General features: G+C 43.8%; 2 protein-coding genes across 2 annotated transcripts; one reads left to right on the forward strand and one right to left on the reverse strand.

The window, feature by feature from the left end:
• Positions 1-305: 305 nt before the first annotated feature.
• LOC123500030 lies at positions 306-6,291 on the reverse strand. The gene is made up of 3 exons (XM_045248643.1): positions 6,268-6,291; positions 1,447-1,593; positions 306-994 (listed from the first exon to the last, which is right to left on the reverse strand). The coding sequence occupies exons 2-3, from the start codon at positions 1,591-1,593 to the stop codon at positions 746-748; spliced, it is 396 nt and encodes a 131-aa protein (XP_045104578.1). The 5' UTR covers positions 6,268-6,291; the 3' UTR covers positions 306-745.
• A 4,504-nt stretch (positions 6,292-10,795) lies between these two features.
• LOC123499720 (adhesive plaque matrix protein-like) lies at positions 10,796-13,299 on the forward strand. Its single transcript, XM_045248137.1, has 3 exons — positions 10,796-10,898; positions 11,249-11,395; positions 12,707-13,299. Exons 2-3 carry the CDS (start codon positions 11,249-11,251, stop codon positions 13,145-13,147), a joined length of 588 nt encoding a protein of 195 aa, XP_045104072.1. The 5' UTR covers positions 10,796-10,898; the 3' UTR covers positions 13,148-13,299.

The following is a 13,299-nucleotide window of genomic DNA, read 5'->3' on the forward strand; positions in this document are numbered from 1 at the left end:
GAAGAAAGAAAATAAGAAGAATGAAGACTGGGAAAACGAGGAGAAGCAGAAAAAAGCAAATGTATTACAATCTGATGTGAATGAAAATATGACGAAGAGGAAGAAATGCAAGAGAAGAGGAGGAGGAGGAGGAGGAGGAGGAGGAGGAGAGAGAGAGAGAAGCAAAATAAATAAGAAAAGAAGGAGAGGTACTGAAAAGAGAGTGACTGAACACGAGCTCATGAGAAGCACAGGTAAATATGCTTTCCTCTGTATCTCTTATTACTTTACGCGTCATATAAGGAAATAACACAAGGAATTAAAAGACGTAAGTAACATTTATATCATCATTACTCCAGGACAAACAAGCGTCTATCAACAGCGAAACATAACAAAGGAAGATAAACACACAAGACACAGGGGAACACAACAGCTGGAGGAGGGAGTGACGTGCTGTGGTGGTCTGTCGTGTCAGCAGGGTTAGCTAGGTGGCCCTCCTTCCCTGCTGCAGCCTCGTCAACGCCTCCATCACCGCCTCCTTCATCGCCTCCGTCGCCGCCTCCGTCAGCGTCTCCCTCAGTAGTAGTCGTAGGAATTTTTGGGCAGACGGTCTGGTATTCCTGCTTGGTGTCGGTCACGGTGACGTACTGCGGCGCGAACACGGTCTCGTAGTGGGTCTTGTAGTCCACGACCCTGGTGGTGACGTACTTGGGCACCACCACGTTGCTGTACACCGTCTCCAGCTTGGTTTCCGTGTGGTGCTGCGTCATGTACTCCGTGGTGGTGACGTAGGAGGCACGACCTGCGTGGTGGTGACGTACTGTGGCACGTACTCCGTCTTGTGCTCCGTCTTGTACTTGGGCACGTAGTGAACCTCGTCCTTGTGCACGTCCTTGGTGACGTACTGCGGCACGTACTCAGTGGTGTGGTGTGTCTTGTAGTGCGTCTTGTACACGGTGTGGTATACGGTGCTGTAGATCAGATTGTCGTCGTACACGGTGTGGTGGTACGGTACCTGTGGAGGCGAGGAACAGGGGGGGAGGGGGGCGTGGAGCGAAATGAGTTAGAGATTTATTTGTGTTTTTTCATCATCATCTTTTTCGTAGTCTTCATCATCCTCATCATTGCATATACTTATTATTATAACTCATCTTTTTAACATGAAAAAATAAATAAATAAACATAACAAGAAACAAACTGAATCGTGAAGCAAAAATCACGTAAATTTCTAAAGGTGTCGAGTGTAAAAAATAAAATACGAGACGAATTTTTGTCCAAATCTAAGAGTTGTGAATTAAGTGAGAATTTGTGTTATTGTTGCTACAAGAACTGCTGCTGCATCAGATTACTTGTACTTGTTGGCAGTCAGTGGTCACTCCTCGACTGGTGTGTGGTTAGTGAGACACTCTGCTATTGAGTGTTGACTTTTGTACCATGAAAGACCAACCCACCACGCGAGTGACCTACTTTGTCGTAAATAGTGTTGTAGAAAGGCACGATCTTAGGGTGGCACCTTCCCCGGCCCTTGAAGAAGCCCGGCTCGGCCCCCACCGCCACCAGCACAGCCGCCAGCACCACCGCCGCCACCATCACGCTCACGCCGGAGGACACCATCTGGCAGGAATGGAGCGAGGAAAGAATTAATTGTCAGCTTCATTTACTAATTATGATGTGTACAGGAGGTTGGAAATAGTAATGAATCCTGAAAATCAAGTGGTAATCTTGGTGTTGGCTCTTTCAGTAAAACTTATACTGGTTTTTAAGGGTATTTATATAATTCTAGTGCCATGTTAACAAGGTTTCTGCATTAACAAAAGGACAAATTTTCTTTTGAACTCGGCTAATTGTCTCTGTGGCGCTTAAAAATGATAGCCGTGAGAGAAGGAAGTGTTTCTCAATATGGCGCTAACAACGATGGTAATGGTAGCACGGAAACTACTCTCTCTCTCACACCAAAGTTTGCAGTGTACCTAAGCGCCCATTGACAGAGACGTGAAATATATGCAAATCAATTATCTAACCACGCAAGCAGAGACGGTAAGACGGCGCCTGTGAACCTTGCGGCGCCTCGGGGTTTGTGAGGCGACCGTGGGACACTGCAGGGAGTAACGGGAAATCACAGGGGGGAACTTCACAAACTTCACATGTAGCAAGGGATGGTTTAAGTTCTAACCCCTTGAGCACCATGACGTGTTTCCATATTCATTCTGCTTACTATTTTGGTGATTTTTTACAGGTTCAGAAACTCAAGTGGGGGATTAGAATAGGGGAGACTGTCCATTAATCTTCCTACCTCCATAGATCCTTCCTAGTGTCAATAAAATGGTCTAATCGTACACAAATCTCAAGGTAAGAATGTGTCCCAATATTGAAAGGGTTAAGTATTATATTCAATGTATTACTGTATTACTTGAGAGATTTCTTTTTACTTTATTTTGTTCGTAGTAGTGTCTTTGGTAGCCTGACCAGACACTGATTCGAACCCATGCAGCGAGGCATTGAAACCGGCTTTGTGAAACTTCAGAAACCTCTTAAGGGCACGCTATCTTGTGTTCATAATGTGTGTAAACCATCTTTTTAAACTCATGAACAGTTTACGATGGAGGAAGGTTATTGTTATCAGTTTTTGTTCCTTCATCAGCCCTGACCTCAACCACGGAGATAATCGTTAAGCGTGACGATTCTTAACCGTGGAAAAAGAAAGAAAAGTAAACAATTCTGAGTTCAAAACAGTTTAGCGTGGAGAAATGTTATTGTTACTTTCCGGCCTTGACCTCCGCTGTGAAGGAAATGAGTGTGGCGACCCCTTACCATATAGGAAAAGAAAAAAAAAGAACATCAAAACAGGTATATAGAAAGGTAGACAAAAATAACGATGCTGGAATGTTTCAATTTTAGCATGCTGACTTGACAAAAACAAGAAAAAAAAGGAAAAGAGAAGAAAAGAAAAGAAAAAAAAAAAACCTAGTAACCCAAAACAAGTGACGACACGAGAATGCTGCAAATTTTAACTGGCAATTCTTGACGCTTGAAAAAGAAGAAAGAAAAAAAGAAAGGAAAAAAAATGAAATAAAACGAAAAGGAAAAGAATCACAATAAACCCAAAAAAGATTACACAAACAAAACAAAAATATTTCAAAATCTTCACCAGAATCACATATTGAGACTATTTTTTGCCTCAACCACGCAGAAAACGAGAGAATGGGAGCAAGGGCTGTATTCTGAAACACTTTACTCTCACCATCGCTGCTTTCCAGAGGCTCCAGTTGAAGATACTCGTGTTTTTAACCCCTTCAGTACCACGACGCATTTTTATATTCATTCTGCTTGCTATTTGATGATTTTATACAGCTTCAGAAACTTACGTGAGGATTAAAATAGTGAAGATTCTGGTCATTAATCTTCTAATCTCCATAGACCTTTCCTAGTGTAAATAAAATCGTCTAATTACACCCAAAACTCACGGTCAAAAATACCCCAGTACTGAAAGGGTTAAGAGTATTTTCATGGTTCAGGTGATGGATTGGCAAGATTTTTAGTGTATTAAGAGAAGAAACTGTCTTGAAAACCCGGCTTGTTGTCTCTGGGGCCTTGAAAAATTGTTATAGTGAGAGGGGAAGGCGTTTTTGAATACTGGAGCAAGTGAACATTCTTGGAGCGCCGACACGTGTACTCCACCGCTTCTGACGACTGACTGACTGACTGACAATAATTCCATGCAGTTTCTCCGTCCCGCTGCAGTTTGTTCCCGTCACGCCTTGAACCACCGACCGTCACCTTCAAGTGCTTAGTGTGGTGAAGATGTGGTGAAGAGAGTTGCGGTGAATCTTGTGTCTTGTATTCAGAAACGTTTTGCTCTCTCTCTCTCTCTCTCTCTCTCTCTCTCTCTCTCTCTCTCTAAGGCCAATGGAGATGATTAGCCGTGTTCTCAAGACCGTTTTCCCTTTAAATGACGTTTTAATCTTGTCATTTCCTTAATAGAAGCGTGAAAAATACCCTTAAGAAATGAGTATAGCTTTAATTAGTGCCTTTGGAAAGTAGTGGAATGATATTGGACGTGTGTGTGTGTGTGTGTGTGTGTGTGTGTGTGTGTGTGTGTGTGTGTGTGTGTGTGCGCTCCCAACCTTGCGTGAGAGCAGAAAACTGTAAAAAAAAAAATATATATATAGAACAAAAACTCGCAAATCGACACGGAAGTTAATTTTTCACATCCTTTCCGCCAACAAGAAAACGACGCACGATTTCCGCCTGTGTTCCATTTTCTGTTAGAGTTTCAGCTACCAGAGAAAACGAACTCTTTTTTAAGGGGAGATTGAAGTGACAGAGCAACCACTTACTCGCGATGACTCGGCGTTCTATTTGCTTAAGGGGTGATGATGGCCGTGGCGTATTAGAGAAGAGGAGGAGGAAAAGAAAGAGAAGGAAAGAAGAGGGAAAAGGAGGAGGAACAGGAGATGATGCAGCAGTGAAAGTAAGATTAGGAAAAGAAAAAAAAGCGGCGAGGATGAGAAGGAAGAGAAGAAAGAAGAGATTGAAGGAGACAAGAAGGGAAGGAAAGGGATGACAAAGAAGGAGAAGTAAGAAGAGAGGGTCAAGGTACAGTGAAAGTGAAATGGTAAGAAGATGAAGAAAGGTGGAGAAAGGAGAAGGGTAAGGAAAGGGGAAGCATGAGGACGAGGAGGAAGGAGGAGGAGGAGGAGGAAGAGGAGATGAAGGAGATGAACGTACGATAGAAAAAGAGACATGGAACAGAAGACACAAGCAAACATGAAGAGACTCTACATTAAATTGATACATAAAGGAAGATAATGAGGAAGAGGGGAAGAAAAAGAATGAAGAAGCTAAAACGAACGTAGGGAGAAACGAGAAAGAGGAATAAACAACTAAGAAAGAGGAGATATAATAAATTCGGTGGAGAGAGGAAAGGCTAGGAAAACGAAGATGAGGAGGAAATAGAGGAGGAGAAGGAAGATGAAGAGTATTAGCAGTAGTAGGAATAGTAGTAGTAGTAGTAGTAGTAGTAGTAGGAGGAGGAGGAGGAGGAGGAGGAGGAGGAGGAGAAGGAAGAAGAAGACAAAGAGTATCATTATTAGTAGTATTAGTATTAGTAGCATTAGTAGTAGTAGTTGTAGTAGTACTAATATTATTATTATTATTATTATTAGTAGTAGTAGTAGTAGTAGTAGTAGTAGTAGTAGTAGTAGTAGTAGTAGTAGGAAGAGGAGGAGGAGGAGGAGGAGGAGGACGAGGAAGAGGAGGAGGAGGAGGAGGAGGAGGAAAAGGAGGAGGAGGAGGAGGAGGAGGAGGAGGAGGAAGAAGACGAAGTAGTAGTAGTAGTAGTAGGAGGAGGAGGAGGAGGAGGAGTAGTAGAGTAGTAGTAGTAGTAGTAGTAGTAGTAGTAGTAGGAGGAGGAGGAGGAGGAGGAAGAGGAGGAGGAGGAGGAGGAGGACGACAAAGGGAAAGAATTAGACAAGGACAACGATGATGACGATGACTAGTTGAGAATGTGACGGTCGAGGAGCTGACGTAATTGTCCGCAATCAAACAGACTGTCTGGAAAATAAGGCGTTAGGAAGGGAAGGTCGTCATTATGCCATAGTGTACTTTGTGTGTGTGTGTGTGTGTGTGTGTGTGTGTGTGTGTGTGTGTGTGTGGAGAGAGGGACAGAAACATGAAAAGAGAAGAAGAAAAGAATTGAAAGAAGACTGAAAAAGCGAATTAGTTTCATAATGTTTCTCTTTCGCGTCACTGACAGTTCTCATAAAAGTAAATAAATAAATAGATGAATACATCAAACAAGATAAAAGAATAGATAAATAAGTAAGATAAAACGGTAGATTACTCTGAATCCAAAAATGAGAAGGAAAAAAAAAAAAAAACAACGAAACAAACTAAAACAAACCTCATCAAACAATCCAACAACAACAACAACAACAACAACAACAACAACAACAACAACAACAACAATAAGGATAGACACACGTAGATTAATAAAACGCCACTACAAGATCATATAGGACAGGTTGGAAGGAAGAGAGAGAGAGAGAGAGAGAGAGAGAGAGAGAGAGAGAGAGAGAGAGAGAGAGAGAGAGAGAGAGAGAGGTGAAGGGAAAGAAAACACATGGTAATTCCTGTGAAGAGAGATTCAGTGAACCAACCAACAATAGAAAGAGAAACAGAGAGAGAAATCATCACCTCACTACAAGAAGGTCATATGGCGCCTGGTATGGAAGGCAGAAGTGGAGAAACACATGAGGGAGAGAATTGCAGGATTTATGTGTGGGTTACCTCGAGCTGTGTGTCTTGAGCGAGTCCAAGAAAGTATGATAGCACCCCCCGCAGCCACCGACAATATATACCACCGTGACTGTGCTGCGCGGCTCCCTCTCCCTCCACTGACCCGCCCCGGCCCAGACATGCATGACCCGCGCTTCTGAACACGGGGCGGCGCTAAGAAGGGATGCCACTGCGGGTGTTGAAGGAGGCTGGCACAGGCTGAGAGGGGCTGGAAAAAGAAGCTGGTTGGTAAAGGCTTATGAAGACTGACAGAGGCTGGAAAAAGCTGGGAGAGGCTGGGGTAGGCTGGAAAAAAGCTAAAAGCGGTTGGTGAAGGCTTATGGGGACTGAGAGAGGATGGATAAATGTTGGGAAGGCTTGTAAAGGCTGAGGGAGGCTGGAAAAAGGCTGCTTGGTGCTAGAAGAGGTTGATAAAAACTTATGGAGAATGAGAAAAGCTGGAAAAATGCTGGAAAATGCTGACAGACGGTGAGAGGGGCTGGAAATCAGCTGGTTGGTGTTAGAAGAGGTTGATGGAGGCTTATAGATATTGAAAGAGGCTTGAAAAAGGCTGAAGGATGCTGGAAAAGGTCGTGTGTGGCTGGGAAGAAGCTAGGACAGAATGTAAGTGGCTGGAAGAGGCTAGAGGAGACTGGAGGAACGCTGGAAGAGGCTGAAATAAGCTGTGAGAGGCTGGGAGAGGGCTGAATGAAGCTGTAAAAAGGCTGGATGAAGCTGTACAAGAGCTGGAGGAGGCTGTGAAAAGGCTGGAAAAGGTGGAATAGACTGATGAAGACTGATGGAGGCTAAAGAAGACTAAGAGAAGGCTGGAGAAGGTTTCTGAAGGCTGGAAAAAAGGAGATTCTAGTCTAAGGAACAAAAATACTGGAAAAAGGTGTGTTGAAGGTTCCGGTCCCAAAAGAGTGTAGCCGAGAGTATCTGAAATTTGAGAAGTGTCTCTGGTGATTGACTAACTGCTTAATGGAGGGATGGTGCCTCGAGTACTGTGTCCTTTGGTGGTGGTTACTGACTGGCTGGGCGGCGGTGAGTGATAGGGGTGTGATGTACTGTCCACTCAGCTCCCTTCACATCCATCACCATACCCATACCCAGAGTCTTGCCCATAGCTACCTACACCCGTTCACGTACATGGCATGCATTAACTATTTGGTGCTCCATTTAGAGGTTTTCAATATAGATGTGCTGAATTCATGTACTGGTGTCTTGTGTAGCGGTGTTTCCTATAGAGGTGGTCAAGTAAAGATGTTCCATGTACGTAGAGGTGCTCCATGAGTGTTAGAGGTGTTGCACATAGAGACAGAGGTGCTCCATGTCAAACTGTACCGTATAGAAGTGTTCCATGCAGGCGTGTTCCATTTAACCTCTTCAGTACTAGGACACATTTTTCACTTCAAAACTTCTGTACTATTAGACCATTTTATTGACATTAGGAAGGGTCTATAGAGATCAGAAATTAAAGGCCACTGTTTTCACCACTTTAATCCCACGTGAGGTTCTGAAGCTGTACAGAATCACCAAATAGTAAGCAGAGTGAATATGGAAACGCATCATGGTACTGAAGGGGTTAATTGTCTTCATAGAGGTATCAATCATGTAGAGGTGTTCCCTATATAGACACCCCATATAGAGAGGCGTGCATAGAGTTGTGGGCACGTTCTCTTCGGGTCCAAAAAGGGGTGCATAAAAGCGCCCTCTCACTCGCGGACCAGTGCACGTGTGTTTACCTTCCCGCCCTGCCACGTACGTACCCCACACCCGCTGCACATTCCAGGCCCACCGCCACCACCACCACCACCACTACCACTGAAAATGTGAAAGGGAAAGCTGCCACGTTGAAAATTAATATAAAAGCGTGATACTAAAGCTCTACTTAATATTTTTCTATCTTTGCCTTTTATTTTTTTCGATTTGACGAGTGACGCGGCGTGAGATGTCAATGAGGCGGGAAAGAACAAGTGGAGGAAGAGAAGAACGTCAGCCAGAGAGAGAACGTGAGGTGAACGGTCCACTGGGAAGAGAATCTGAGGTTTTTGTTCATTTCTGGTGGTGGTGTTTGGTCTGCTTGTCTGACGGAAGTTCTTTGCTATTAACGGATGGAGAACTTGCTGTATTGTCACATTGGTTAGGTTAGGTTACGGTAAGGTTAGGTTAGATTAAGTTAGAAAAGGTTAAGTTATATTAAGTGTGTTCAAGTTTTGTTAGGTTAGGTTAGGTTAGGTTGGATATGGCTTGCTTAGGTTAGGGTTAGATTAGGTTAGGTCACGTTAAAGTTAGATTAAAAAGTTACATGAAATTAAGTTAGGTTAGATTAAGTCACGGTTAGATTAGATTAGGTTACGTTAAAGTTGGGTTAGACTAAGTTAAATTCAGTTAAGTTAGGTAAGACTAAGTTAAGGCTAGATTAAGTTAGGTTAGGTTAGGTTAGGTGTAAGTTATGTCAGATTAGGTTAGGTAAGTTGATGTTAGGTGAGGTTGTATTGAGTGAGTTCGAGTTTGGTGTGGTTAAAATTTGTATCAATCTTACTCGTCATATTGTTTAGGTCAAGTTGTCTATTGGTTCTTCCTTTTCCTTCTTGTCTTAGCTTGCTTCTTCTCATCTATTTATCTTTCCCTTTCTCTTAATTCTTGTTCTCCGTCCTTTCTCTCTCCCTGATTTTGCTTGTTTCCCTTTTTTGTTTCGTTGTTACTCCTTTTATTTCCTTTTTTTCTTGTTCTTGTTTTTGATCTTTTCTTTCTTTTGTCGTCTTCTTCTTGGTCTTCGTCTCCCTCTTTCGTTCTTCCTCTCTTCCACCACCACCACCACCACCACCACCACCACCACCACCACCGCCGCAGGCAGCATTCTTTCACATGTTAATTCAGAAAACCAACTTTCATTCCACACGCGGCCTTTTGTTATTTTCATTTCACACAAACTTTTTTTAAGGCGTTAACTTAATTCTGTGCATCGCTGAATAAACGAAACCTCTTCAGTTTTTCTTCCTTTCCTTTCCTCCCCCGATGGTGCGTGGTCATTGATGATAGAAAGTACATTTTTCCACCAATCTAACAAGCTTTCCAATTCATCACATGGAAAAATAGTAATAATAACGCTGACAATACACTTTTTAAGGCAAGGTGTTTGAGTATTTTTTCTTGATTCTTTTTTTTATCTTATTTTTGTGATGTTCTCCCCTTGTTCGTGTCGGTGGATGCTGTAACTTTGATTCTTCCTTTGTTTTCATTGGTATGCGTAAGTAACAACATTAGGCTCGCTTTGTTGTATCAGTCAGTGGAGGAACAGGAAGAAAATGTGCCGAATTGTTGTTTTCCTGGCATCGATACCAACAACAGATACATTTTCCATTATCAATTTAGAGAGGGATGAAGAAGATACTGTAGTGCTAACGTATAAGTATTCCAGAATCCTACTTTACCCTCCTATCAAACTATAACGCATAAAACTAGTCATGAAATAATAAGACAAACTATTACTATTGTTATTCATATCTAAATTCCAGTACACTATAGTTTACCTCCTGTTAATAGCCATCAATATGCAGTTAACAGTTCGTTCTCGTTGGATGAAGGAAATAAGCGTCTATTACTGAGCTACCGTTGTGGTTATAGTAGGATATTGTGACAAAGTGGAGGTAGGCAGATAGGTAGGTAAGCAGGTAGGTGGGTAGGTATAGGTAAGTAGGAGAGGGAAAGTGGTCTGAGGAGGGAAGGGTGAATCAGGTATATGAAAGGTTTGAAACAACAAAGCAAGTGGTCATATTGCTTCTCCAGATACACGTCAGTTCGTTCGAAAAGGTAAAAGAAAACAAGAAGGAAAAAAAATAGATTAGAAGGTACTCAATCTTCAATGCGCGTTCCCTGCACGAGGAAAGGACACACTAAGTTCATGATATTACACTAAGTAAGAGGAGAGATATACAGATAGAACCTTCATCACAGAACACAAGGCAGAACAAGGTAAGGGAAGACAGTATGCGTTTCTTTAAAATAACACATGAGGAGAGGTGAGCTAAGGGAAGGCACAGGTGGTTCCTTTTGGCTCTCACGCTCCAGAACGCCCTGCCCCGCCGCCACAGCCCACCGTGACCGTGTTTGCCTACCTTCTGGTCCACCGGAGGCACTCTCACACGTCATGAGATGCAGTATTCCTCGTGTCTGGCTGTGTGTGAAATGAGAGAGGAGAGAGAGAGAGAGAGAGAGAGAGAGAGAGAGAGAGAGAGAGAGAGAGAGAGAGAGAGAGAGAGAGAGAGAGAGAGAGAGAAAAGGAGATGGAGAGAGGGAAGTCAGATGTCACGTGCGAAGCCAGAGAGAGAGAGAGAGAGAGAGAGAGAGAGAGAGAGAGAGAGAGAGAGAGAGAGAGAATATCAAACACACAAAACATCCTTCCTATTACCACCAAATACGCGAGAGAAATGACGTGTAATCTGAAAAAATACGCGCCCAAAACTTGTTCCTATTACTTCACTGCCTGAAGAGCCGAGTCACAGCCGGGCGGTCAACAGCGGCGCGGCGGCGGGTGCTTGGCAGGTCGCTGGGGGGCGTCATTGGGCTATAAATGGCGGAGGCTTTGGAAAGGACCGCCAGAGACCATCCGACACTCATTCCAGAAACACCCACTCAAGGTAACTCCGTCAGCGCCTGAGGCAGGAGGAAATGAAAGATGATGTGTATTGTTATTATGGAGGGACGTGTAGGAGTGAGATGAGTAGTAATTGAGATTGTGGTGCCGTGTGATCAGTCAGTCAGTCAGTCAGTCAGTCAGTCAGTTAATTAAGTTCAAGAGTACTGTAGGAAGGATTAGAACTGACATCTTATTTAGGAATCAGAAAGAAAGGACATTTCCTTATTATGGTTTAAGAAAGCATGCATGTAGAGGACCTTAAGAGGACATTTCCATTCCTTTTATACTAGTTTGATAAGGGAAGCTGATGTGATGTAGGAAGATACACATTTAGCCACTGTTCCCGCCAAGATGGTGTCCCGAGGCGTGGCTGTGGCGGCGGCAGTGGCGGTGGTGCTGAGCGTGGTGGCGACAGTGCGTGCCGAGCCGGGCCTCTTCAAGGGAGGCTGCCGTCCTCACGTCAAATACGTCCCGCACTACACCACGGTGCTTCAGAAGGTCAGTAACGCCTGCAGTGGTCTGGCAAAATAGTGAACACAACACCTGTAGTAACGAGAATACACACGCAAGGTTAGTGGACGCCTGCACTGCTTTGACAGATTAGTGAACGCAACGCTTATATGAATTAGAACACAGGTGCAAATCCCTAATGAGTTCAGTTAAGGCTTGTAGTGGTCTAGCGTATAATTAGTGAACCGAACACTTGTATTAACTAGAACTCTACCTTCGACTTGAATTGTTTGAAGGTTAAGATTTGAAGACACTTGTTTTCAATTTTGCAGATTTCTTCTTTTTTATTGCTTTCTGTTGGGATTGAAACTTTTGTAAATTACTTTTTGTTGCTGCTGGCCAGAGCGCATCTCACACAGGGTAGCTGAGCTGCCCGAAGAGCGCCACTGTGGAATCTTCAAACGTTTTTGGCAAGGAACTGAGGATGACCCGGAGTGATGAAGCTATTTCCACTATTTGCCATCAAGTGCTTCGCGCATTGAGTGTCAGACTATCTAAACACATTTCTTTCCCCTTCCACTCTCGACTTACAAAGATGAGTCATCCTTATGGAAAAGTGCACTGCATCGGGCTCCTACTTGATTATGAACAGGGTGCGTTAATAAACCGACCTTAAGTGTCTGATTAAGTAAACCACGTCTCCTCCACTCAGAGTAAATAAGGAACATAATAATGTCCCACGAGTTTCAAACAAGGCCTGTGTTTCAGCGTTTTCTTTAAGTAATTCCAGCAGGCTGTAATGAAAAGTTTTGCTGTTTTTCATAGTATTTTTCTTATCTATTTGTTTATTATCTAAGATTCTCGTAGCAATTTAGCAAGTATTCTACATCCTTCGTGGAAAAAAGCCCATGAAAATCAAACTAATCTTCTCTAACCAGATACCTACGAGTTTAAGGTTTAAGATATTTTCTTTTCCAATTGTCTAAGTTTTCTCAGCGGATGAATGTTTAGATGTCAAGGAGCCAAGTGCCTTCCTGTACGGCGCTCCACTCTACAGACTCTTAGCGGCTAATGGACACCACCTCCCTTGCTTTGGCAGTAATGGTAATGAGAGATCAGTGCGTTTCAGAATAAAAGGAAATAAGTAATAAAAATTTCTACGTAAGATTCTCCAGGAACTGTTTGATATCAAGAAGAGCAGCGCCTTTGTGTCGAATCCTCACATCAAGAGCCTCGAGTCTGTGGCCAATGAACATCCGAGGCTGACGTGGAGGCTCAACACGCAGCTCACCATGAACCATTACCATGAACACCAGCACCATTAGTGGCCATTGACAGTGACCGTCCCTTGCCTCGCAGGTGCCGGTCTACCACACCGTCTACAGGGAGAAGATCGTGCCCGCGCCCATCTACAAGACCCAGTACAAGACCCTCTACCACACGCAGTACCACACACAGTTCGTGCCAAAGTACGTCACCAACACCAACTACAACACCAAGGTCCAGTACGTGCCGGAGTACACTACGCAGTACCACACGCAGTACCAGCCCAAGTACGTGCCCAAGACAGAGTACGTGCCCAAGTATGTCTCCAAGACCCAGTACCACACGGAGTACTACACACAGACGCAGTACAAGACGGTCTACAACACCCAGTACGTGCCTGAGTACGTGACGAAGAAGGACGTGCAGTACCAGACCAGGTACCACACCCAGTACGTGCCGCAGTACCAGACGGTGGTTAAGACACAGCTCAACTACAAGACCTACTGCCCTGAGTCCTCCTACGGCAGCTACTGAAGAAGGCGTGGCAGAAGGGGAGGGTCTAGAGTGGCCGGTTCGCTGTCTCTCGTCTCCCTTCCTCCTCCTCCTCCTCCTCCTCCTCCCTGTTAATACTTTACCGTTGTTACTCTTCTCGTTTTCTGTAAATTAATAAATGCTTAACTGACGAA

The sequence above is a fragment of the Portunus trituberculatus genome, chromosome 50 (assembly GCF_017591435.1).
Source record: "Portunus trituberculatus isolate SZX2019 chromosome 50, ASM1759143v1, whole genome shotgun sequence".
NCBI classification, from domain to species: domain Eukaryota; kingdom Metazoa; phylum Arthropoda; class Malacostraca; order Decapoda; family Portunidae; genus Portunus; species Portunus trituberculatus.

Coding starts and splice junctions, on each gene's coding strand:
- LOC123499720 (XM_045248137.1), top strand. CDS start 11,249: ATGGTGTCCCGAGGCGTGGCTGTGGCGGCGGCAGTGGCGGTGGTGCTG. Junction 11,396..12,706: donor ACACCACGGTGCTTCAGAAG/GTCAGTAACGCC, acceptor CTTGCCTCGCAG/GTGCCGGTCTACCACACCGT.
- LOC123500030 (XM_045248643.1), bottom strand. CDS start 1,593: ATGGTGTCCTCCGGCGTGAGCGTGATGGTGGCGGCGGTGGTGCTGGCG. Junction 995..1,446: donor ACAACACTATTTACGACAAA/GTAGGTCACTCG, acceptor TCGCCTCCACAG/GTACCGTACCACCACACCGT.